Source organism: Chionomys nivalis, chromosome 17, assembly GCF_950005125.1.
Source record: "Chionomys nivalis chromosome 17, mChiNiv1.1, whole genome shotgun sequence".
NCBI lineage: Eukaryota > Metazoa > Chordata > Mammalia > Rodentia > Cricetidae > Chionomys > Chionomys nivalis.
Genome location: NC_080102.1, coordinates 12,587,167 through 12,614,978, shown reverse-complemented (window position 1 = coordinate 12,614,978; position 27,812 = coordinate 12,587,167). Strand labels below are relative to the sequence as shown.

Sequence of the window (27,812 nt, the reverse complement as noted above, 5' to 3'; positions counted from 1 at the left end):
TCTACACCTTTTTGGCCTTGTTAAATTTTAATTTCCCCTTAAAGAGATAATTGTAGAGATGATTATATTGGATCTTCGATATAAGAACTGAGCCAGGGAAGAAACGTGGTTTAGTAGCTAGTGTATAGCAATGCACCATTATCTTGTTTTGTTTTTCATTATTTCGAATATATGCTTCCCAAATTGCATTTTTGGATATATTTGTCTGTCACTCAGGAGCTTGTTATGTTTTTTTAAAAAAATCATTTCTTCAAGCGATTTCTTTTTCCTCACAATTTTTTCATCAGTGGTGAAAGCCCTCAAATCTACTGAATCTAAAAAAGCTACAATCAAACAATTTATGTTTTCTGTTCCCTACTCTGCCCCTTCAAAGATGGACATTATTTAGTGAGGTTAAAACACGACATTTTGGTGACTTCCTCTAATCCTGCTTGGAGTAAAAAGAAGAGAATGAGTGAGCCCATAGCATAAAAGCTTTGAACTTAAGCGTGCTTTATACTTGGGAAGAATTTTAAATGCACCGAATGTATTTTTCAATGTTTCTCTTTTATGTATTGTGTGTACTCTCTACAGACACCCAGGCCTCTCAACATCATTAAACAGAACAACGGCGAGCAGATCATTAGAAGACGGACGAGAAAGCGCCTTAACCCAGAGGCCCTGCAGGCTGAGCAGCTCAACAAGCAGCAGAGGGGAAGTGGGGAGGAGCAGGTCAATGGAAGCCCCTTAGAGAGGAGGTCTGAAGATCACTTAAACGAAAGCCACCAGAGAGAGATTCCACTTCCAAGCCTAAGCAAATATGAAGCCCAGGGTTCATTGACTAAAAGCCATTCTGCTCAGCAGCCAGTCCTGGTCAGCCAAACCCTGGATATTCACAAAAGGATGCAGCCTTTGCACATTCAGATCAAGAGTCCTCAGGAAAGTACTGGAGATCCAGGAAACAGTTCATCTGTGTCTGAAGGGAAAGGAAGTTCTGAGAGAGGCAGTCCCATAGAGAAATACATGAGACCTGCGAAACACCCCAACTATTCTCCGCCAGGCAGCCCTATTGAAAAGTACCAGTACCCACTTTTTGGACTTCCTTTTGTACATAATGACTTCCAGAGTGAAGCTGATTGGCTGCGGTTCTGGAGTAAATATAAGCTCTCCGTTCCTGGGAATCCACACTACTTGAGTCACGTGCCTGGCTTACCAAATCCTTGCCAAAACTATGTGCCTTATCCCACCTTCAATCTGCCTCCTCATTTTTCAGCTGTTGGATCAGACAATGACATTCCTCTTGATTTGGCGATCAAGCATTCCAGACCTGGGCCAACTGCAAATGGTGCCTCCAAGGAGAAAACAAAGGCGCCACCAAATGTAAAAAGTGAAGGTCCCTTGAATGTAGTTAAAACGGAGAAAGTTGACAGAAGCACTCAAGATGAACTTTCGACAAAATGTGTGCACTGTGGCATTGTCTTTCTGGATGAAGTGATGTACGCTTTGCATATGAGTTGCCATGGTGACAGTGGACCTTTCCAGTGCAGCATATGCCAGCATCTTTGCACGGACAAATATGACTTCACAACACATATCCAGAGAGGCCTGCATAGGAACAATGCACAAGCGGAAAAAAATGGAAAACCTAAAGAGTAAAACCTTAGCACTTAGCACAATTAAATAGAAATAGGTTTTCTTGATGGGAATTCAATAGCTTGTAATGTCTTATGAAGACCTATTAAAAACACTTCATAGAGCCTGCCTTATCCAACATGAAATTCCCTCTTTTTTTTAATATTTCTTTCTTTTGATGAGTAGGTTACCAAGATTTTAAAATGAAACATATGGTCAGTGAGAAAGATTGGAAAATGATAAACATAATTTTTTTAAAAAAAAAAGCTAGTAAGTCAAAAATATCTTGCCTAATGTATACTGGGGAATCTCTTTACAAAAGCCCATCAAATTATAGCAAATTTGTTGGTAAAGATACAAATATTTTCTAGAATTTTAAAGCGTTTACATACTATCGTATGAAAGCAGTATTAGGCTGGCTACTGGCCCGTTCATTCAAAAGTCTGTAAAAAGGCTGCCTAAATTTAAAGACATCATGAAATCCCAGACAGATGAGGAGAAAAATGCATCTCCAGGGCAACAGAAAGAAAACAGTATCCTCTCAAATTGGTCTCCTCTCATTGGCCATGTTTCAGATTTACACCTCCAAATGTGAACTGTGGTTAGGCTTGTTGAGAGAGCAGTACGAATCGTGACAGTTGGTGGCACAATGTTTTTTTGGCCAGCCCTGCCTGTACATACACATACACACCCCTCTTTGATATTTTTTTGTCCTTTAGATGTTCCAGTACTTGGTAGTCATTTTGTTTGCAGTTTAGACTCATTTTGTCCAAATATATCCATTCTTAAAAACAATGTCCTCAATGCTTATGTAGTAATTTTATTTTAGCCACGTATTTCTTTCTTGTTTATGATGAACTGGTTTGGATTTTTTTTTTTTAAGCCTCCTGTTGTTGGTCACTAATCTCACTTGGCACATTGTAACTAAAGGAATCCCTCTCACTTCGAAAGACTAGATGAATAGAAATGTCAGGCCATGGGTTGAATTTGTTCAGAACACATGGTATTTCTCTAGAAGGTAACCTGCTGTATTTATTTATTTTCTTTTGGTTAAATATAATTTCCAAACTTTGTGGTCAGGCAGCATGCAAGGTTACGTTACCACAGATTGACAGTTGGTGTATGTACCAATCAATCCCTTCATTAGATTTATACAGGTTTAGTTAAGTAGCATTAAATAGGATTCTTAGAAGTATGTCTTCATAGTACTTTTAATACTTAAGGATTTGTAAAAAAAAAAATTAAAAAAAGAAACAAACTATCCATGAAGGGAGAGCTCCTCAGCATAACTGCTCAGGGAAATAGGGCTAAATAATTGAACATTAAATAATTGGTTTAAGGTGCTGTTAGTCGAGCCTCAATGCTTGCTACAAGGATGTATGTACAAGGACTGACTTTAATAATTTGCATTATATCGTCCCAACCAGTAGTTTCTTTTTTGCCACGGAGATGTAGAAGATATTACAAGCTACTGGATGCACTGTCAGATTAACTTATTTCATTAAAGAAGTTGGGAGAACAAATAGGAAAAAAAACTTATTTTTCTAGTAAATATTAATGTATTACATTTCAAATAATGGTGCCTGACATATTGAATAATTATTTTCTACAGTGTACGTATGCAACAAAGATATTCCATCATGCATTAGAGTCAGTTCTGGCTCTGCCTAGCTGTTTACATTTGCAAATGTAGCAAACCAGGTTATGAAGCAAACTATTTCTATTGCAGTAGGTATCTTTAGTGTGTGTATATGTGTGTGTGTGTGTGTGTGTGCCCGCGCGTGTGTGCGTGTGTGTGCATTCAAGTTGGAAACGGTAACATGAAACAAAGGAAGTTCTCAGTGTAATGGTGTGGAAAACAAGAAGGAAATGAAAATATTTTTATGCCTACTTAGGATACAAGGGTAGCACTATTCATTCCAAGTACTTTTTTTTAAATTTTAAGCTCTTAACTCCCCTTGTTATGCTTAAGATGATAAACATATATCCTCTTTTTATTGCTTTGTCTATGTTTCAGACGAAACATTTTGGAGATCATTTTGAGAAGTGTTGCTGGAATCTGCAGCACCGTTGTTTTTATTGCATTCTATAGCCGCGTTTGCACTCCATTTTTCCATTAATTCGCAGTGGCTTCATGTTGTTCTGTTTCGTCGGGTTTTGCTTCTCTCTCACAATGCGGGAGTCTCATTGCTTAGAGTTGGATGGCAGGTAGAGCTAACCAGTCCATGACTGTCGGAGTGGATGAAGTTAAAATTTCCTTTCTGATGTTGTGTTCTCATCTTCATTCTTGCATTTTTTTTTTTTTGGTTTATTTTCATGTTTAAAAAAAAAAAGAAAAAAAAGGAAAAAAAGAAGATGGCAAGAAAGAGAATCAGGACTAAGCCCTCTGCTCTGGTTTCACTTTTAAAGGACCCCATTCTGATCTCACCTGTCTGTGGCATATCTCTAATATTCACAAGAACTGCAATAAAGAGGTGGAGTGAGGAGCTTTGACCTTCAACTGACTTGATATCATTTCTCTTCTTTGGGAGTTTTGGCGGATGCATCTCAGAATAGAGTGGCCTATCTGGGAGGTGACAGAGATCTAAAAAGGAGATTTCCCAAACAACAATATTTAATTTCCTTAGGAAAAAGAATATTAAAATGCACTGTACCAATCCTCAAGGCTCATTATATGTGGAGTGGCCAAATCAGCAACATACCAGAAATTTGGTCAACTTGGGCAATATTGCACATGATATCTTTGATATCCTTATGCAATCTCTTCAGCGTGGTAGTCAGAAGTTGACTTTTCATTGTTGGCATGTATGCCTTTGGTGTTCATTCCATTATTTTTTTTCCTCAGTCAGACTTATGAGCAATGACTAGCATTGGAAAATACATATCACTGTGCTTGGAATATTTATGGTCAGTCTACTTTCAGTAGATGGTTTTTGAATAGCATCGGTATGTTAGATCTTATTCCGTATTCCTTTATTATTAATTATTTTGTTTTCATGTTTGTTTATGTTATGCATATTTTGGTAGAGAAAAGTTGGGGCTTAAAAAAGATGGAAGTTTATAATAACACTAAAATACTCCTTATTTTTTGATGACCTAAAGTTTTGAGTCCATGTCTCTAAGTGTATTACAAAAATGGCTTTTATTTTTAAAGGCATTTGAATTGTTTTGTCTTAAATTGTGAAGGATTTTAAGTGAGCTATTTAGGTACTTAACCTTTTTTGAAGGACTTTCAAGATGATGTTGGAACTCTTCTCTCTTGGAGAAGTCTTCACGGATGTACCATCTAAAGCAGTATGCCATTTCACACCTGCGATTCTTTTCGAATCACTTGTTGATTCTAAATTGAGCTTTGGCTCCCACATTGGGCCAGAGCCAATTCATGCACACTCTTCCTTTTCTTACCTTTCTCTCATCTTCACCCACACCTACGAAAGTACTGTTGTTTGGGATATAAAAACCAGAAAGAGCCAGCCCACCTTGGAAGATTGTGGAATGAGAGAGACACTACATGCCTCTAAGTACACGAGAAAGGGATGGAGCTCACACGTTAACATACCCTCTCTGTTGTTCAAATGGCAGCGAGTTGCCCAGTTCTCTCTACACGTCATATTGAGTTTTTTTGTTTGTTTGTTTTGTTTTGTTTTGTTAAATCCACTTTTAAGATAGTGATGTTCTGTTCTAAACTGTTCTCTTTTAGTAAAGATAGATTTTAGGAAACAAGCATGGGGATTCTGTCCTAAGGTTGTAGTGAGAAGAAGGAAGCAGCGATGATCTTCAAGAGCTTTTTGTGGCAGCCTGTGGGAGCACATCCTGTTTGTGATTGCACATATGCAAACGATCTGTTATGATTTAATGCAAATACAGCTCCAAAAACATTAAAATGTATATATATATATATACATATATATTTTAAATGCCTGGGGAAATGTTTTTCTTAATAAATGGAAGATGATCCATATTGATATCAAAATAATTCTTACCCTCTTGCCATGTGGCTGCAAACATCACAAAGTGACCTGTCATAAGACTCATATACTCCTTGCCTACTTAGTTAGCAAATAGCAACACCTTTCTAGAAAGTGGAGACATCTGCCTTCTGGAGGTAAAACCATGGATTGACTCTGCTAGTGGTTTGGTGGCCATGCTGTCTCTGGGCCATATGCCAGCCTCTTGCCCATAGTTGAGATGGATTATACTACCTGCCTTTGGGATGAGGATCACGGCAAAATAATACCACATGGCATTTTTGGTTAGCTGGTAGGTGAAGACTTGCTGACTTCGTTAGACAAAGAGAGCTGAGGAACTGTACAACCCTGGATATGAAACGAAATATACTAACCAAAGGGAGGTACTGTTAGGTGGACCAGGCCACTGGGTATCAACTAAGAGTGGTTAGAAACAGGCCTATGGAGAGCAGCGTTCTTATAGATTTGGCCGAGGGCAAGAGACACTAGCTTCTCTGTAGAGTGCTGACTTTGGTTGTCAGTTGCTGGTACATAGTGTTCTCATGTGTTTCTGATCACAGTGCCGCAGTTTCTAAAGCGTTTCCACTTATTCATAGTCAATGGACCCTCTGGAGGATGGTAGGGCAGAAATGTGCCAAGGCAGGGATGAAGACAATGTGAAAATCAGCAGTAATCCACACACGGAAATGGAGAAAGTATGCTCACATGTTCTATTGAAAAGCATGTTTCTTTTGAAAGAGAAATTAGTGTGGGAAGCTTATACTGTCCTGCACCAGAGCAAAGCGAGAGTGACTACCATAAAGAGAATGTTTAACCTTCCTCAGACCCACAAGTCCCAAAACTGGATCCTGGTTTTACCCCGTTATTTCTTCAATACAATGACTGCGAAATATCACTCTTTCTTTCTGTGCCTCAGGTTCCTCAGCTGTAAAATGGAAAAGTATATTAATAATAATAATATTAATATTAAAAATAATAATGGTAATGTAGTACTTGTTTGTAAAGCACTTTGAGATCCTTGGTTGGAGGGCACCACAGGCGTGTCAAGTATTATTATGTGGCCAAGGGGGTTCTTTAAAGCTCTGGTTCCCGAGGGCCAAGAAAGTTTGGCATCATTTTTATTAAAGATGAGCTGTAAATATCTTAACTAAGCAGCCTATAGTGTTGGCTATGAAGAGGCAAGGCTATAACAAGGCTGATAAGACCATAGTTTCTTAATGGCTACCAATAAGGCACGTGCCACAATAACAAATGCTGAATTCTTTAGGGTGTAATATTTGACAACATGATTGATCTGGGGGTGGGTTGGGGATGGAAAACATCTCAAAATGCCAATGTAAAACTAACAGCAATATTCACCAGCAGAAAATGTCTTTCATATGGAATGATTTCATGTTGATAAGAAAAAACATTCAATTTGTAGTCCTGATTTGAACATCAGACTGTGGGATATAGTAGTTCTGTTCTTACAACACATGGAATTTTTTCATTTTATTTCATTTTGTTTTCATAGTGCATGTTCATTTCTACTCACGACATGTTCTTGGTGTATTTCTTATGCAAACAATCTTCAGGCAGCAAAGATGTCTGTTACATCTAAACTTGAATAATAAAGTTTTACCACCAGTTATCCTTGACGGCTTTGGTATGGTTTATATGAATTTACTTTCATCTGTGTAGCAATAGGAGCTACAGAACATTGTAACACATAGATGGGCTCTGAACCTAATTGATGACACTGAAACCAGGTCACCATTAAAAAAAATATTGTAAGATCTATTAAATTGGTTTCTCTCAACTTGTTTTTTTTTCTTTAACCAATCTATTATAGATTTTATGCTAAAAAATTATACTAGATTTTTAGAAAGATTAATGATACTTTTTGTTTATTTCAAAAAATTATTAAGTAGTAGACTGAGTGTTGAGTATTGATCTGCCAATAATTATCTTTCAGTTCCTACCTACTCCTTTTAAAGAAATATAACTTTTATTCTACTTAGTACGTCCATGTGCTTGTGATGAGAAGATTCTGATAAATATCTCAAAATTAAATTAATACTTTAAAAACGTTGTTTGCTTATAGTAGCATTCATCAGAGAAGATTCCCCAAAGGGCAATTTTGAAAGAGGAGAGGGAGGTGAGATGCAGATAAGGGAAGGATGTGGCAAGACTCACCAAGTTTTTTAACCAGAAAGTCACTGCGAAGTGGGTCCTAAAATAACTAACTGACTGTAGCGGGAGATGAGTTTCAGAGTAATTAGTATCTGCGTTCCTTGTGCAATCTTCATTGCTCATCTTGGTGGACTCAAATTAAGGAACAAACCTTTCATGCAGTTTTTTTTTTTCTTCTCCCTCATTCTCTCCCTGGTCTTTTGTTTTGGAAACAACAGGAGAGTCTCTCTGAGGGGCTTTCCTGAGGGTTAACAGTCTGGTTCAAGTTGTAGGCAGTGTTCTCTAGATGAGTGCAGGTAAGGCACTTAATGCCATTTCTTCTCCTTATATGGAACTTGATTCATCCTTTAGGGAACACTTTTCAGATAAAGTTGCAAGCGCTGGGTTCTCACCGGGATGGTTGGAATCCTGAAGAGAAATCTGTAGCCCTCTGCTCGTCACCATTGTTTGAATATAGAGAAGTAGCAGAGTCCATACTGTCTTCCACCTCAGTCACCCCTAGTTTCCAGTCACCATGGAGGTGGGGTGGGGTTAGAAGGAGCAAAGAAGGAATAAGACTCCTGTGATAAAGGCAGTGGCAGAGTGAGATCGGGAATGGGGAGTGCCTTTCTGGGGATAAAGGAACTCTTTTTCCTGACTTTAACATTGCCAAGGAAGCGTGCTAACTTGAGTTCCCAGATTTTCAATATTCAAGAAAAATCGGACAAAGGGAATTTTACATGAAAACTCCTAATTTGTTTAAATGTCAATAGTAATTTTTTTTTTCTCTTATACTTGAAGCCAAGCTAAACACATGCTTGGAATACATTCCATCTGTAGGTTGCCAGAGTGAGATTTCTGGAGCCTGAACCACAGTGAACTCTGATAACTGGCAGGGATGAAGTTGGAGAAAGAGTGGAGCTCACTGTGGCTCTCATCCTAGGTTATGTCCCAGGTACCAGTGAATCAGAAGCTCCATCAGGAAACTCAGAAAGACCTGTGACTGCAAGCAACTACCCAATCCATCCCCTAGACTGGATGATGGGGAAAAATTACATAGAAGACAAATAAGTCCTGGCTCTTGAGGACTTATTCTGCAGACCTCTTTATATTTTGTTCTCCATCTTTTTGTTTACCTGTCTGTGTTTAACACAGTGGTATGAATTCATTTCCATTATTATTTACAGAAGTGTCAAAAGTAGACAAACAAGTCATGCCCAGAGATGCCCAAGATGTCCTCGTACCCTTTCCCAGTAAAATTTTAGAATGAAAGGCACAAGAGTGGTAAAACAAAACCTAACACCAAAATGGGATATTTTATGTTATAATTTATCACATAAGTAATTAAAGGTGGTTTAATTCTAAACAAAACTACTTGCTGTGAAACTTGATTTACTGTTTTGCCAGTGTTTAACTGGGATATCTACACTCAAAGATCATCATCAATAAATGGTATAGCATTTCAGTGGAATACATTGCATGAAACAGCTGGTTCTCCCTATCCTGTTCTTCAGATAATAAAGCACAGGCTAGGGTATATTATAAAAACGAAAATGTAATAGAAGCTCCTAAAATTATTTTCATGCTTAGAAGGCTTGATATAAAACCCCCTGAAGGTGTAAGTCAAAAAACGATACCACACCAGTTTAGAATTATGATTAATGAAAGGGTTATTTGTTTAAGGGGGAAAACTTACAGCTCACTGTCCTAGACAACAGCCCTCTGCACGACCAGGAACAGAGTCTAGCAGCCAAAAACAAGAGCCAAAGCAAGAGAGCAAGCGCACAGCTAGCGCTGCTTTTTAAAGCAAGAGAGACCACATTCAAGTTGGCTGGTATCTTAGAGGCTATTGACTGAAGGAGCAGAATGTGCTCCCATAGCAAACTCCCCCTACTTGGGCAGTAGTGGTGCACACCTTTAACCCCAGCCTTCCTGAGGCAGAGGCAGGCAGATCTTCAAATTTGAGGCCGGCATGTTATACAGAGTAAGTTCCAGGATAGTCAGCTACACAGAGAAACCTTGTCTCGAAAAACCAAACAACCAAATAAATAAGAAAATAAACCATAAGCAAAACCAGCCCCAACATAACTTATTTTGATGACTTGGATGCAAATGTTATTTCTAATTCTCTTAATCATATATTTAAAATTAGTATTCACTTTTGTTATACCAATAAAAACCACAGGACATATAGCAGCTTTGTTCTATTTTCATATAACTTATAAAAAAATGCACTACCACCCAAATGCAAAATTTGATTGCTCCCCCTTTTTTTGGAGACAAGGTTTCTCTGTGTAGCTTTAGAGCCTGTCCTAGAACTCCCTCTGTAAATCAGGCTGGCCTTGAACTTAGAGATCCACCAGCACCTCCTTCCTGAGTGCTGGCGTTAAGGGTGTTGGCTGCCACCGCTGAGCTGTTCTTGATGATTATTTGGGTTTGAGGAGCCCTGACTATGAACTTTGAACTTGAAAAGAGCAGTAGAATACAGATACACATGCTCACACACATATGCATGCACACATGCATGCACACACACACACAGTGTTAAAATGTGGTGCATCTTTTATACTCCCACACAGGTAAAATTAAGTGTACAGTTTTTATACTATACATCTTCACCTATGTGTCCTGAAGCTTCGTCTTCATCATACCTTTTAATATTCCTGAACAACAAAAATTCATCCTTATTCTTATAAGAAAATTTTGTTGAAAATTTTTAAATTACTGTTATGTTATTACTGTTGGACTGTTACGCCTTCTTAAGTGAAAAATATATCGTATTAAATAGAAAGGTTTTGGTGCTGTTTAACAAGAGCAGCACTCCCCAAGGAACGCTGACACACAATGTTTTACCTCCCATAGTTAATAAAGTGCAGACAAAGCTTGAAATCGTAAGGGAATTTCAGAGTTCACACAAGTTTGAAAACAAAATTGCTTAGGTTTTCATGTTATGCTTCTTCAAATTATACTTCTAGAATGAACGCCAACATAAAATTATGGAAAGTCTCAACGTCAGTCATGACAAATGCTTTCCACGATTATGAAACACAATTGCAGTAGGTATTGTTACCCCGGTGCCCAGTGGCAACAATTGAGACTTAGGGGTTCTCAAATATAGTGGAAATTCTTCTTTTTCCCTTCTTATGAATTGGCGCCAGCTGGTCTTGATTTCCATGACAGCCTCATATTTTTAAAACTACACGTCAGCTTTACCTCCAGTTAACGTTGTCCACAAGGGAAACATAGGGGTCCTATGTCAAGTCATGTCTTTGGGCCCTAGGCCAATACATTCCCTTCTAAACACCTGATTAACATTTTATGATTCAAAAGGAAACGGCTTGTCATTTAGTTTTGAAGATATTTGATTCTTGTTAATGGAGTGTTTCAGGAAGGTAGTTTAGATATTGTTTTATTAAAATGTGTCGTAGACGTCACTTCCAAGAACACACTGTTTACTGCATATCGATGACCTGAGTACACGCATCCACAGTCAACTGACTAGTTTGTTCTAAGCAAGACAACTCCACATCCACCTCTCTAACTACACACACGAGCTGAAGCCTAGAAGTCACTGACACTTAGCTTCCCTTGATCTTGCCTCAGACAAGGTAACCTCGAAAGCAAACACTAGCATATCTGGCAATTAACAGGAACTGGGATTCCATGACAAATGGTGACAGGAAGCTCGCTCTGTCAGCCTTAACCTTAGCTATAGGATCTCATTTTCACAAAAGTGAATATACCCAAGGAATGAGGGCTATTTGCACACAACAATGTCCAGTATGGTTTCAGAAAATAAATCACTTAAAGTAGATTAATAAAAAGCAGCGTGATGTAAACATTAAGGTATTGGAATATGCTTTAGATTTTTCTGTTCTATAGGAAAAAATAATGAAAAATAATAAGAAAATGGAAAACCTCAATCTTAGAAGTGGTTTTAATATGTTGATTCCTAATTTGAAGAAGAAACTTATTGTTTCATGTACATGCCTCACAACATACAATTCTGAACACTACCAATGAATGCTTAGAATCCAGTCAGCCACTAGCAAGGTTGTTCATCTTCCTGTTTTTGTTTGGTTTTGTTTGGTTTTTCAAAATGGGGATTCTCTGTGTAACAGCCCTGGATATACTGGAGCTTTCTTTGTAAACTAGGCTAGTTTTGAACTCACAAACATCTACCTGCCTCTGCCTCCCAAATTCTGGATTTAAATGCATGAGCCACCACTGCCAGACCTCATTTTCCTGTTATAATCTTACTTTTCCTTTTAAAAGTCCTTAATTTATATGCTATTACTATAAATTAATACATGGTGAGATTTTTAATTATTGCCAAGTAAGTTTAAGTGTTTTATCCCTTTTATTTTAGTAAATATGCAGATTTTATAATAAAAGATACTATCTACATCCTCATTCCAATGAGTTAATTATCTAAGTTTGGAAGACCATAGCTCATGTTCAGACTTTAGTTTGGGGCTTTCCAATGTCTCCCAAGTTGGTTAAATCAACTTGACCTCAGCCATGAACATTTCTACAAATTGTATGGACCAAACATAATTTACTCAGATATGAACTCCTTATGCATGATGAATTATTATAAAGTCCTTAGTATAATGGATTTAGTGTTTTCAATTTCCCATCTCCAAACACAAAAAACTCTGAAATTAGAATATTTAATTAGATACAACACATTCAATACAATACAATACAAAGCCTACTAAGCAAAAATGAACATAGTATTTCAATTATTTCTCATATATATGTATGTATATATAATATATGTGCATATATTTGTACTTCTTTTAGGCAAACTACATTTCGTAACATGTCAGTGTCCTATGGGCAAGTTCTTAAATATTTAAAATGATTATTATATTCTCTGGCCCTATAGAGTGACCCTTAAAATAAAGTAAATCTTAAATCTTACTTAGCACATCACTGAAAGTCAGTCATCACTTTTTTTGTATTTTTCTATTTGCTAATCATTTCTTAATAAAACATAGATTCATAGATGAATCTGAAACAAATGTTAAAGTGTTTTATCTTTCCACGGTATATGCATTCTGAAAATGAAAGTTACTCCCGTCAGCCCTGTTATGAGTTACTGTTATATAAAGCAGCACCAATGTACTTTTTTATGAAACACAATGAGCAATTTTTCTCAAGCCTATAATTGAAATCAAATTCACCACAATATAAATATCAGATAACTCAAGGAAGAAACCTACTTCCAGTTTTTACTGAGTAAGAAATGCCACAATAAGGAAAAACACAAAGATTAAAACCAGGAGTACACAAAGTACATTTACAAGGAAACATAAACATATCATTTTTGCATTTCAAAATGAGTGAGGTCTCTAAAGTCCAGACAAAACTTTTCCACTTCCACTTAAGAATTTTATCAATTGTTATGGCTTCCTTCTTTCCCAAAGCACAGAAAAGCAGATCTGAAATTCCCAGCAGGTGGAAGATCTTTGCAAGATTTCTCTTTAGGAATGCATAGCAATGTGATACTTCTATACCTCAGTATCTATATCTATCAATACAAGTCCACTCAGCAGAACTTAAGTTACTGACGGAAGCTACAGATGCTAATTGCAGATTCAATTATACCCCAGCTACTTACTTCTAATGCACAGAACATTTATTTAATAAGAAAAGGGCAAGGAAGGAAAGAGAACGTAAAACATATATTGAAGCAAATTTGTGATGTTACATCAGGAAAGATAGATCTTCCTTTTTTTTTTAAAATTTTTGACATCATGTCCAGTTGTAATGAAAATTCCATAAATACCTTTTTGAGTCAAAAAATGTTTGATACTACCACCCCCAACGTCACAGAAGCAACATTTGATAATTAGCTTAGTATATCATTCTCTAGAATTTCAGTTTTCAGCAATTAGTACTCATTGAAACCATTTTATTGCCACAAAATGTTTATTGATTAGATCATGAAGTCCAAACTACAACATCTGCTCCTAAAATGTCCATAGGAAATAGTACGTGACCCATTTGCACACCCTTTATTGTCACTTTTATGACCTACAGAATATTTTATGACCTCCAATATTTCTTTCTTGAAATCCTAGTCTTCAAGATAGAAGTATTGGAAGATCGGATCCTTGGGACGTGATTAGGTCACCAGAGTTGTTCCTGCAAATGGGACCAGTTAGTTTATAAGACCTCAGAGTTCTACTCTGTGTCATTTGCTCAGTGTGAAGACATAGAAAACAGTTATCTATGAATCATGATGTGGTCCTTATCAGAAACTGAGGTTGTCACTGTCTTGATATTTAACATCCTGCCTTATCAGAAACTGAGATTGTCAGTGTGAGCTGTGAGCAACAACATATTGCCATTTATAACCTGGTCCATGGTACATTCTGATAAAAACACAATGACATGGGCATAAAGATTGCTTTAGAATCAACAAATGTCCAGGAATGAATTTTTAACCAACGACTCCTGTGATATAGCCCCGTGGTTTGGATATGGAAAGTAGCAAAATTTTCAGCAAATTTCCACCTTTATTAATAGGTAAATATTTTCTATTTGTCAGTTTTCTCTGATTGGTATCCAAAATGTATTGATCATTTATGTTATGGGAAGTGTCTGTCTTCCCTTGCAAGATGCATACCCATAGCTGACAGCCTCATGACAAAACTTTGGCACTAAGGTACTCTTAGCCTTTTTACCAACCTCATGACCAGACTTTGTACTAGCCCTGTTCATTTTACTCCATATAAACTATGTAATCTGCAACCTATTATTATCCTTCCCTATGCCTGCACTGGTTGTGGCATCTTTCCCCAGGAACGAGCCCATACTTACAAATATGGCCTCCTACTGGTATATCATTTCCACACAATTACTAACATACAAATACAACCTCATTATTGACCTACATTAAGCCTTTTGGGCTGATTGGCCACTTTATAGAATAGAATGGAAGTGGTTGCATTGTAGAGCTTCCAATGGGCTTCCAACTTCCCTGTAAACCTTAATAGTTTCTGCTTCTTTCCTCCTCCTCCTCCTCCTTCTCCTCCTCCTCCTCTTTTTCTTCTTTTTCTTCTTCTTCTTCTTCTTCTTCTTCTTCTTCTTCTTCTTCTTCTTCTTCTTCTTCTTCTTCTTCTTCTTCTTCTTCTTCTTCTTCGTCTTCTTCTTCTTCTTCTTCTTCTTCTTCTTCTTCTTCTTCTTCTTCTTCTTCTTCTTCTTCTTCCTCTTCCTCTTCCTCCTCCTCCTCCTCCTCCTCCTTCTTCTTCTTCCTCTTCCTCTTCCTCTTCCTCTATTACTATTATTATTATTATTTTCTTAGTTTTTGGTTTTTCCAGGCAAGGTGTGCCTCTGGCTATCCTGGAACTCACTCTGTTACCAGACTAACCTTAAACTCGCAGAGATCTGCCTGCCTCTGGCTCCAGACTGCTGTGATTAAAGATGTGTGCCACCACCACCTGTCTCATAGATAGGTTTTTGTTTCTTGGTTAAAAACCAAACAATTTCTAATATTAAAATCCATGCTTATGATATTAACAATCTCTCATTAGTCTAGCATTTCCCTTGATTTTGAATATTTGCCCTTCCTACATTTATTTGCCTGTCTTTCTAATCATCAGGATTCATGTCTGAAATTATCTCTTTGAATGACTTCCCTGAACAGAGGCCTGAAATTCTTCTGTGGCCTTTCTGGAGCATGCTTATGTTGTTCACATCATTTTGAAATAGCCTGACTCTCTCCATGAACCATAAGGGAAATGTGAGAATAAGACTAGCCCTTTAGGGGCTGGAGAGATGGCTCAGAGGTTAAGAGCATTGCCTGCTCTTCCAAATGGTCCTGAGTTCAATTCCCAGCAACCACATGGTGGCTCACATGTAATAAGGTCTGATGCCCTCTTCTGGCCTGCAGGCATACACACAGATAGAATATTGTATACATAACAAATGAATAAATAAATATTTTTAAAAAAGACTAGCCCTTTATTTCCTTTTCTTTTCTTTCTGTGCCCTATTTCCTTCCCCTTATCTTCTTCTGTACTTTCTTCCCCCTTCCTTCCATAGGTTCATTTCCTTCCCTAGGCTCACTTCCTTCCCTCTCCTCTCCTCTCCTCTCCTCTCCTCTCCTCTCCTCTCCTCTCTCCTCCTCACTTCCTTCCCTCTCCTCTCCTCTCCTCTCCTCTCCTCTCCTCTCCTCTCCTCTCCTCTCCTCTCCTCTCCTCTCCTCTCCTCTCCTCTCCTCTCCTCTCCTCTCCCCTCCTCCCTTCTCCTCTCCATTCCTGTACCCTCCTCTCCTCTCCTTTCCTCTCTTCTCCTCTCCCACCCTCTTCCTTTCCCTCTCCTTGCCTCTTCGCATTTCCCTTTCCTCTCTCCTTTCTCCTCTCCTTCACTTTCCTTTACATCTGTTCTATCATTTAAATTAAATAAAGACGTGCATCTAATTGCTAGTATATCAGACAACATAGCCCTAGTCTCTTCCTGAGAGCACTGACCTATCACATTGCTCTCCCTGCGGTATAAGTACACCCAACCACCTCTTAATATCACTGCTTGTCCTTTGATTCTGTGGTTAAAAGCTTAGGATTTTAATTATAAACACATATATTCATGTAAATTAATGCTATGAGCATTAAAAGGATCACTGAAGATATATTAGTTTTTGTAATTTCTTAAATTATTTCTTTTGGCAAACCCACTAGAATCACTTTACCTCATAATAATAAGTCCCTGGCTCTGTATCCAGCTGAAACATGCTTCTCTCTATGGACCTTCTAAACCACTGCGGAAAATTGATTATTCCTTATTTGATGTCAGGTTTACAGTGTCAGGATATTCATGGACTTCTGGACACTATTGGTGGTTTTATGAAAGAAGAAGAAAAGAAAGGCTGTGCATAACTTTCAGATTTCAACCTTAATTTCAGTATTTTTAAATTTATCTGACAGGGTAATTATCCCAGAAATTGTCTTAACTAAATGATTTGTGAAACTGTGATTGTCCCATTAGCGTGACAGAATACTCAATCAAAAGAGAAAAATGGTTCTCAAAGGTTTGGCCCTATTAAATAGGTTCTTTATATTATTACCGAGTTCACATTTTGAACGGACACAGCTGTGTGTTTCTGTGTGTCAGCAAATGTGTCCCCGGCTGGAGATGGCTAACGCCAGTGCAGAGCTTCGGAGTAGCCTACTGCGAGCAAGTCCAGTCCTCCAGCAGACTGAGCGTTGCTTATGGGTAGGTGAACATGTGTTCAGCTGTTCACATTCGATCCTAGTTTCCTATATCTAAATGAAGATTGATAGACTGACCCACTCTGTAGGTTTTCATTAAGGCACAGGAAATACCTCCCAGTTCTAACTTTATGAAGCAGCAGAGAATTTTCCTTGGTTGGCACTGCATGGTCATTCACAGAAGCCAGAGCCTGGCGTTTCTGCTCTTGCTTAAGGACTTAAACAAAGTGGTCATTACCTAGAATATTAACAGTCACCATGCTTTGTGGTTGAAATGGAAAATGTTGGTTAAAGCTCCAATGCTGAAACTTTGGTTACACTATTGAGTAGAAGTTTGACAATGAAGATGTCATTTTGTCAATAGAGGATCCATCAATGGGTTTATGTTGAATGGGCTACAAGAGGATAAAATCTAGTTGAAGGAAGTAGGTTATATAAGACATAACTTTGAAGACAGTCTTTCTCTCCCTCCCTCCCTCCCTCCCTCCCTCCCTCCCTCCCTCCCTCCCTCCCTCCCTCCCTCCCTCCCTCCCTCCCTCTTTCTTCCTCCCTCTCTCCCTACCCCTCTCTTCTCTCTCTCTCTCTCTGTATCTGTCTGTCTCTCTGTTCTTTTTCTATGAGATATAAAGCTCTGTTCTGTAACATGCATTACACACTTGTAGCATACATTCTCCTTTACCACAGGCCTAGAATGTCCAGAGCCAAGTGACCATAAGTGAAACATCTGAAACCATGAGCCTATGAAGTGCCACACCCATATTTTTTTGATTTAAAAATTACTAGTAAGATGTAATAGATATTATTCTTCTAATTTCTTCTTGCAGAATAATACCCATTTGTTTATTTGTACATTTAATAAGTATTTATTGATGGTTTTTTTGTTTTGTTTGTTTTGTTTTGTTTTTTGGATTTTTCAAGACAGGGTTTCTCTGTAGCTTTTTGGTTCCTGTCCTGGAACTAGCTCTTGTAGACCAGGCTGGCCTCGAACTCACAGAGATCCGCCTGCCTCTGCCTCCCAAGTGCTGGGATTAAAGGCGTGCGCCACCGCCACCTGGCTTGTTTGGTTTTTTGAGACAAGATTTCTTTGTAGCTTTGGAGCATGTCTGGGAACTAGTTCTTATAGACCAGGCTGGCCTCAAACTCACAGAGATTTGCCTGCCTCTGCCTTCTGAGTACTGGAATTAAAGGTGTGAGTCACCACCTCCCAGCTTATTGAAGATTTCTTATATAGAGAGACTGTATTGTCTCCAGATACAGTACATATTCTAAAAGATGCCTACTGCCTTTATGGATGACTTAATGATGTTAAATGTATTGTCTGTCAATAGTTACTCATCAATGGGATAAATTTCACATAAAGGTGATAAGATTAATAATAAATATTGGTATAGTTTATAAATCCTTAAAAACTCCATCAAAGTACTCATCTATCATGCAGACAGCATTGTGGAAATCAGTGACTCATGGTATAAGCCTTACATCTTGACTTAACCCATTTCTATTAATCTGTGTAGCACCATGAGGAAGTGGCCTATCAGTAAGGTTCCAGGTGGGTGGCAGGCAATAAATTTCAGCCCCAGTTGTTCAGGTGCCATTTGCAAACAGAGACTGCTCATTTGTTTCCCGACTGCTCAGACCCGAATAATCACACAGAAACTATATTAATTATAACACTATTTGGACTATTAGCTTAGTCTTGTTAACTAAATCTTACATCTTAAACAAGCTCATTTTTATTAGTCTATGTATCACCATGAGGGTGGGCCTTCTGTCTGCCTTCATTTACGCTGGTACAATTACCGCCTACTGGTAAGATTTTGGGACATGTATTTTCTTTGGTAGCAACATGGAGTCTTCCTGACTCCACCTATTCTCTCTCTCTCTCTCTCTCTCTCTCTCTCTCTCTATATATATATATATATATATATATATATATATATATATGTTTGATTTCCTTCTTGGCTTTATTCTGCCCTTCCATAGGTCAAAGCAGCATTTTTATCAACCAATAAAGCAACAAATATACAGAAATACATTCCACATCACTTTATGGTTTTATTTGAAAGACTTAATGTTGTTATGTTGACAATATTTCTAAGTTTTTGGTATATAATTCAGTTTAAATCTTAGCAACATGTAATCTGAAATCTTTTAAGAAAATCACAGACTGGTCGTAAAATTTTGATAGCAAATTATAATAAAAACAATCACTAAAAAGAACAAGTGTTAAAGGCACACAGGTTTCGAATTTTGAAACTTATTTAAAGAGAGAACCAAGGCAGTGGCATATTGCCATAAGGATAGATATTGGTAGGCATGGGTGAGAAACACAAAGATGAATATGGACAAAACCCTTACATTAATGATCAACTGATATCTGACAATAGTGCAAAAATAATTGATAGTTTTTGCAATAAATACTGCTGGGATAAGAGGAAAATTTCATGCACATAAATGAAATTGGATGTTACCTCACAGAATAGTTTTAAAAATTAACTGGCCAGGCATAATTTCACACGTGTAATCATATCATTGGGCAGGTCAGAGGGGAGGCTAGTGATAGTTACATAATAAAGTTTTGCTTTTAAAACTAAAATTTAGAAATGGAAAGAGAGAGAGAGAGAGAGAGAGAGAGAGAGAGAGAGAGAGAGAGAGAGAGAGAGAGAAAGAGAGAGAGAGAACAGAGAAGGGATAAATGAAGGAAGAGAAGGAAGTAATATTCCTGGGGAGAGTACAGGTCACCCTACAATAATGAAGAAAATATTTCTGATCATGAATTTGATTGATTTTTTTTGGCAGGGTGGGTACTAGAATCGAACCTCTTCAGGATAATTTTGTATGACAAAGCCACACAGACCATCATTTTCTTAACTACTGGTTTTCTTTCAATCTCTATAATTCCCAACCCAATATTACCATAATTCATTTGATCAATAACAATGACAATAGTCATTCATCATGTTGTGGGCATTCTCCAGGTGATGGATACTATAATGAAGAAAACAGACACAATTCCAGATCTGATGGGGTTTCTAGTATAGTGAACAAATCAGAATGAAGTGTCCACCAGCTAAGTAATTTTAGGGTAGAGGAGGAAAGGGAATTGTGGGAAAGCAAAGCTGTTTGTAGATGGGAGTGTCTACATCCCAGTCTCAGAACAATTCTAACTAAATGCTTGCATCTAGTTTCCAACTTGGAATTTAAACTATACCAAAACAAACAGAAAAATCTAGAAAAACAAGGGTATGTTAATATAAACCAACTTGCTTGGAGACTTCCAAAATTTATTACAGTTGATTATAGAAAGATTCATAATTTCCTTGGTACTGCCACAAAATCCCTGACAAATGTGACTGAAGGAATAAAGGGTTTATTCTGTATCACCATTGTAGGGTACTGGTCAGTCATGGCAGGGCATGTCACGGTGGTAGGAGCTTGAAGCAGCCATGTCTACAATAAGAAAACAGAAAGAGTTGTATGCTACTCTTCATTTTGCATTCTCTATTTTCTTTTTTCAGGAACCCCCAGATTATAGAATGATGCTCTCCACATTGAGAACAGGTCCTAACTCAATTAGCCCAATCTGTAAATTCTCTCACAAACATGTGTAGCATGAATGGTAAAAAACCAAGAAACAGAAATTGGGGTTCAACCTGAAAACCTGAAAAGCAAAGCAGCTAAGACACTAGAGAAGCCTTACCTCAGCTGAGGTTGGGCGACCACAAACCAAGGAGACTCATCCTCTCTCTCCTCTCATTTTATATTCCCTCTAGTACTGGGAATAAAGGCCTGACTCCCTAATACTGGGATCAAAGGTGAGGCACCACCACCTGGATTTGTTTCTACATTGATCTTGTGTAACCTGGGATGGCCTTGAACTCACAGAGATCCATCTGCCTCTATCTTCCAAATCCTAGGATTAAAGGTGTGTGTCACTATTACCTGACCTCTAGTGGTTTTAGCTTTGCCTCTGAACTTCAGGCAAGATTTATTTATCAAAATAGAAATAATAAACCACTATAGACATTTCAGAGGATTGTTTCCATAGTAAGATTTGGGAATCAGAGGCCGAGGTGAAAACATGCTAGCTCAAAGAAGTTGAGAAACAATAAGCCAATCTTCCCTCTTCATTAGTCACCAAAAAGAATTTCCTTCCCCTCTGCCAAACCAAAAACACACTATAACACTCAAAGTCCCTCCCTACTACTTCCTGTGTGTCTCTCTGTCTTCTAGATGTCCTCTGGCTCTCCATGAGTACTTTATGTCAACTTTATGTTACAAGCTCCTCCTCCTGACCAAGGTTCATTTTATTTAATTCATCCAAAACAAATTCAAGGTTCACAGTCTTATATATTATGCCACATCTTCTCCTTTTTATTAAATAGAAAGTAAAGATTTTAACTCTAACACAGTAAAATTATATACAGTAAGAATAATTATCAAGTAAGAATTACATTCACAATGTCTAGTCTATCTGTATTTGACAACTTTGGAGAAATTTTTCTATTATCTGTTTTATCTTGGTGAGTCCAAAGTTTTTTTTAACCTAAATCACTTTCTCTCATAACTTGTATTACCAATCCCAAAGTACCATTTTAGACCTTAAAACAGTTTCTTAGATTTATCAATTTAAGCTTTTAGATCTTTCAATGTTTATAAACTTTACATCTCTTTTATGTGTTTCCTTTTTGATTTTGGTAACACAAAAAAACTGTGAAGCTATAACTATCTAGTCTTCAACCCTATCAAAGACCAGGAAAGGTAAAATATTAGCTGAGTAAGCATGAAATGCAGAACAAACAACTTCCAAAACTGTAGATTTAAGCTGGGCGGTGGTGGCAAGCTCCTTTAATCCCAGCACTTGGGAGGCAGAGGCAGGCGGATCTCTGTGAGTTCAAGGCCAGCCTGGTCTACAAGAGCTAGTTTCAGGACAGGAACAAAAAGCTATGGAGAAACCCTGTCTTGAAAATCAAAAAAAAAAAAAAAAAAAAAAACTGTAGATTTGTCATAGACAGCTGGCTGCCTGGAGAGTCACGCCAGGTTCCTCTGTAATGTTGGGTCATCCTTCTTTGGCCTACAGGCACACAGTATCTGACAGACTTTTCTATGCCACAGAAATTTTGAAGGACTGGGTTACCTTGTCTTGGCAAAGTTTGTTGCTCAATTTCCTATGTGTCCTGGTTGTCCAATGTGTACAGCATAATGTCAGCAGTCGAGACAAGAGCAGTTTCTTTTCCAGTGGCTAGTTTTGTCACAATGAAAGCAAACTTCATGCGGATGTTTTTTGATGCATCTTCTTTGAGGTAGATTGTTGCTGCAAATAACAGATATCTCACTGTCATAAAAAGCCTTATGTTATTAAAGCATCCTAAATGCCATATTCTGTATATCTCTTAAAATTCTATCTAAAATATATCTTTTGACCTTGAAAACATACCTAATATGTCTACAATTTTGATTGTTGTAAATGACTAACTACTAATCTGCATTTCCTAATTATCCTAAATAGTTTGTAATAATAGTTTTCAAGAGCTAGAACTTTACATTACATTTTTAAATGAGCTGCATAGGTATACCAACTTAAACAACAGTAGAAACATATATACAGTATGTTAAAAATAGCCTGAAATTTGTGTCCATATACAAAAATCCTTACCAAACTACAAAATTGAGGCTAGTAATTGTGTTTCAGATTAAAAGTAGATTCAATAGTCTATCCTTTTAGGAGATCAGGCTCTTATAGAATAAAGAAGAATGAAGACAATGTCACTGTTTTACTGGCCCCCATGAATATCAGATAATTTTTCTGGACTCCTTAATTAAAGATCCCAGTATATGAAACTGTATTCAGTCATGCTAAGCACTCATACCACAGAAATCCTCTGTATATTCTACTTTGCTGTGACTCATGGATTTTTCAGTGCCTGACACTGCAGATGGTTTGAAAATTATGCTTAGCCACACTAACCGATGTGGCCCTGATGTTCTTACTTTTTAGAAGGGTAACAGAGGCCACTGTGAACATTTCATTTATCAGTATGTCTTTTCTAAGAGAAGAGTAATTTTTCTTCTGTTTTCAAAATGGTCTCTGTTCATCTGGTTGTCTAACAGTCCTCTCTGACTATGGTCAAATGGGTTATTTATTGCCAAGTTAACTTTCTTTTTGCACAGGAAACCACTGGAAAGATAGCTGTGAAGCTGAGCCTCCCCATCTCTGAATCATTAGAGACCATGTCATATTTTATGGCTGTCAGCTGTTAGACTTCTATCTTGGTGGAAAGGGCATCCTTTGGGAGAACCACAATGATCCCAGAAAACTGAATGACAGTGCCTTGATCTGTGCTTTTATAATGTTCAATTTATCAGTCTCTTTTGAAAGAATTGACCATGGGATTCTTAAAACATTTGAAATCTTTGGATAAAAGCTCAAAGACAGGTTCTTCCTGCTTCCATTAATTTCATAATCAATGATGCCAATCTGTCACTATTAATAATGCTTCCCCTGTCATTTTCCCCAGCCTCTTCTGAACTTAAAAGCTTCTAGAAAAAACTCCTCCTGCTCCTCCTTTTATTTCTGGTCTTAGTTTTCTTCATTCTCCTGACTATATGCCAATTTTCTTCAACTTTTCCCAGGTCATCAAAACTGTTTTAAGTTCTTAGGATAAAACATGGTATAGAACAATACACCATCTAAGATGAAACTTTTGAAATCTGGCAACCTGTGTAATGAATGACTGATTTTAACTTGCTACATTTACTTGATGCTTTAGCTTTATCTCTTTGGATATTTTTTTCAAAAAGAGCCTGTGAGCTTGTTTTTCTACTTATTGAGAAATCCTGTTTAAAGTAGTCTGTGTCTGAAACCCTGTTTATATGTTATTCATTGTACCTCACTAAAATACATGTCTTAGGTTTTTTTGCTTTAATGAATATATCACTCATTAAAAATTTGAAGCTTCAGTTAGACTAAATGTAGGTGGTAATTCACTGCAATCTGGTATGGAGATGCCTGTGTCAGAATACTGATTTGTCTCTGCAAATTTGGTCACATCTTTGTCTCCTTAAGTACAGACTGTTTGATCAGGAACTCTGGAAAAAAACTAAAGAGGAATTGATTTTAAGCAGAGAGACTGGAAAAGAAGAAAATGTTTTCCAGGGAAAATAAAGATATGACCTCCATGTGTGCTGGTCAGCAGCACCTACGGGACATCTTGCTCACTCAGTATTTGTTTTATTACTTCGAAAAAATCTAGAAATGAAAAAAAATCCTCATGATACTAGAGTTGAAGAAGGTATTATTGACAAGTGTGTAGAAAATCCCAAGTATGTTTTATACCACCTAGCATGCAGAAGTTCATTCCCCAAACCTTTGCTACCCCACACTGAGAGAACCAATGTCAATCTTTACCTTTGGCTCTCCTATAGACTGAGACTGCTCGTTTGTTTCCCGGCCACCCAGACACAAATAATCACACAGAACTATATTAATTACAATATTACTTGACCAATAGCTTATGCATGTTTCTAGCTAACTCTTACATCTTTAATTAACCCATTTCTATTAATCTATGAATTGCCACGAGGCTGTGGCCTACTGGTAAGTTTCTGGCTGGAGGCTGTCGTCTTTCTCCTTCAGCAGCTACATGACTCTCTATGACTCCACCTACTTTCTCTCTATATCTCTATTTTGATTTCCTGCTTGGCTATACTCTACTAAGCCATTGGCTGAAATGGCTTCTTTAACAGCCAATGGTAATAAATCATATTTGTAGCGTACAAAGGGGAATCCCACATCACCTTCCTGTCTTTTTACCTAATCTATGAAAGTCTACTAGTATTTCTAGTGATGTTTCTTTTTAATTTTTACATTTGCATTTATTTCCTCTATTATTATGTGCTTGCATGCACATATACACCATAGTACAGGAATAGATACCAGAAATCAACTCTGTGCAGTTAGTGGATTCCTTATACTTTATATGGGTCCCTGGGGGTGAATTACATTGATTTTGCATCATCAGACATATGCATCAAACATTTATCCATTGAGCTGTCTCCACACCTGTTGTGGGATATTTATATATCATGTGAATATATATTTCTTTGATTGGTTTAATAAAGAGTTGAACGGCCAACACCTATATATACAGCAGGATGAATAGGCAGGACTTCAGGCAGGGATAAAAAGAGGAGGAGGAATCTAGCTAGATACCAGATATCAAGGAGAAGTAAGATGCACCAAGGAAGCGGGATGGGCAGTACGAATGTAAGGCAAAAACCTACAAGGCAAAATACAGATTGATATAAATTGGTTAATATAAGTTATAAGAGCCAGTGAGATCACCCTAAGCTAAGGCCAAGCTTTCATAATTAATAATAAGTCTCCATGTAGTTATATGGGAGTTGGCTGGAGGGACAGAGAAAGACTTGCTATACTTAACCCTTCTATGCTCTTTCATTCTTCCTTTTCTTTGCATGATCATCTTTATTTTATAGGTTATCTTTAATGTGTTATACCACACTCATCACTCAATACTGTAAACAGTCAGCCGGTGAGTCTCCAGGATATAGCAATAACTTCTTATCAGATAGACGGACACATAGTGATTGATTTATTTTAAACATCAACACTTATTTTTCCTGCCAATATCATAGCAACAATCCTCAGTGGCTTTAGGTTTACAAATCAGTAATCCTAAATGGAGGCAAGTAATAGTACTGTCTCAACTGCAGACTTCTGAAACATCACCACACAAAAATTCCCATCTCTAAGCTAAGAGAAAATGAGAACAGCATAGTTTACAGAGTGTAGGTCAGCCACATCAGGTTTGAACGGACAGGCACAAAGCATATAACCTTCCTCTAAAGCTTGGGACAACTTTCCGTCTCTTCATTGTGATTATCTGCATTCATCAGAGCGGTGGTATCACATACGGTTGATTTTTTGATCAGATACTGAGTGTGTTTATGAGACACTAAGCCCTTGTAGGTTCCTTTTTATTTAATTAGTAACTATTTACACAGGATTAAAAACAATACATATTGACCTTCACTCTGCCAAATCAAACCCATTGATCTCTGACTTAACCCCAACTTGGGCCTTTTCCAAGTTATACTGTCTCAAGAAATGCCATATATTCCAACGCAGCTGGGTAAGCCAGAAACCAACTAATATTGGCTCTACAATTAACTCACAGGTCACGTAGCCTGCCTATAAGGTCTGCAATTCTTTTTTTCTGTGACATGCCAATATATGCATACCATTTAAACACAGATGAAATGCTAGTTATTCAACAATGTTCACAGCAAGTTTTATGGTTTCTGTTTCTTTGTTTCTTGTTTTTGTTTTCCCTACTCATGGTTCTATGTTTTTAAAGAAACTATGGACCTGTGTATAAATTTATTTCCCTAATTGTTAAAAATTCCTTTAAATTAGCATTTTATTAAGTTTAATTATCTCTCATATAAAGTCAAATCCCATTCCTAAGCATTATTGTTTATTACTGTATCTTGGTAGGCAGCATAGTGCCTATCCCAAGATGGACAAAGAGAAAGGAAACACATCATATCGAAATTTCTCACCACCATATGTTTCAGTAAACAATCAAGAAATACTTGTTTTTTTTGCATCCACTTTTTGGCAATTTTGTCTTCTTTGCTAACCTTCAGGCTGTTCTTTCGCTGTTAGTTTTATTCTCTTGGAATGCCTAACTCTGATTCGTTAATTTCTTTTAAACTTGCCTACCAAAGGGGGACTTCTCTGTCTCTCCTAAACTAGACAGTGAGTCCATCCCAATATTCTATGAATATTCAATACATCCTTCTGTATAATGAATATCTTTAGTTCCTAAAGTTAAAATTCTTAGTTTATCTTTTTATTCTTTTCTCTCCCTATCCCCGCTTTTTTCCTCCCTCATTTCCTTCCATCTTCATGCCCAGGCTTTCTCTTGATATGTTCCACTCTGTAGTTAGGACTTGTGTATAACCTACTATGTAGACAAGGAGAGCACTGAATTTTTAGTGAGCTTCCTTTCTGTCTCACAAATGCTGGGATTATTCCCAGAAATCTTAGTTCTTCTTGACTCCATACTTTCTTTTAATGTTTGGAAGAGTAGTGTACAATATGCCCTTACATAATGATGACTCTTCTTGTGATGTGTGTGTGCATGCTAGGGAGAGAGAGAAAGAGAGAGAGAGAAAGAGAGAGAGAGAGAGATCTTATATAATTTCCTCCCTCATCAAACAGGACTTACCTACAGAAATAGAACAGTGTTTCTTTACACAGTTATAAAAGTCAATGGCTTCTGCCATATGCCTTCTTAATTCACTCATTCTCTCTGGGGAAGTCAAGTTCTAGGTTGTGAGATCATTTAAGTATCATTATAGAAAGGCGTATTTAGTGAGAACCTGAGGTCTCTTGAGAGAAATTTCCAAAATGTTGCTAGGCATATAAGTAAAATAGATCCTCCAGTTCCAGCCATGCTACAAAAAGACTGTAGCTACAGCCAATATCTAATATTCAACCACTGAGAATTAGAAAAGATGTATCTACTGGTTGATCTTAGATTTTTAATTCATAGGATCTTCATAAGGTAACACAAAACATTTTATAAAAGTTTCTACATTTATGGGTGCTTTGTTACTCATCAATAAATAAACAATACACTTAGCATTACCATATTGAGCCCATTCAATATGATCTTCCATTTCCTCTCTGGCTTCATGTTCATGACCTCCTATGCCCACACATATAATCCTCATCTTTAAACAATCGGTGCTTCTCTTCACGGTTCTTGTCATCTCCCTGTACATCTCAGGCCTTTGTTCCAATTGGACACACTCAGTGTTCTCCTTGACACCA

At 37.4% G+C, this 27,812-nt stretch overlaps 1 protein-coding gene across 3 annotated transcripts in view; it reads left to right on the top strand.

The window, feature by feature from the left end:
* Positions 1–7,200, top strand: part of Trps1 (transcriptional repressor GATA binding 1) — a 236,252-nt gene extending 229,052 nt beyond the window's left edge. For all 3 annotated transcript variants that reach the window (XM_057791672.1, XM_057791673.1, XM_057791671.1), the window contains one exon: positions 574–7,200. In XM_057791672.1, the coding sequence (XP_057647655.1) occupies positions 574–1,635 (1,062 nt within the window). In that variant the 3' untranslated portion in view covers positions 1,636–7,200. The remainder of the gene's footprint in view (positions 1–573) is intronic.
* The last annotated feature ends 20,612 nt before the right edge of the window (positions 7,201–27,812 follow it).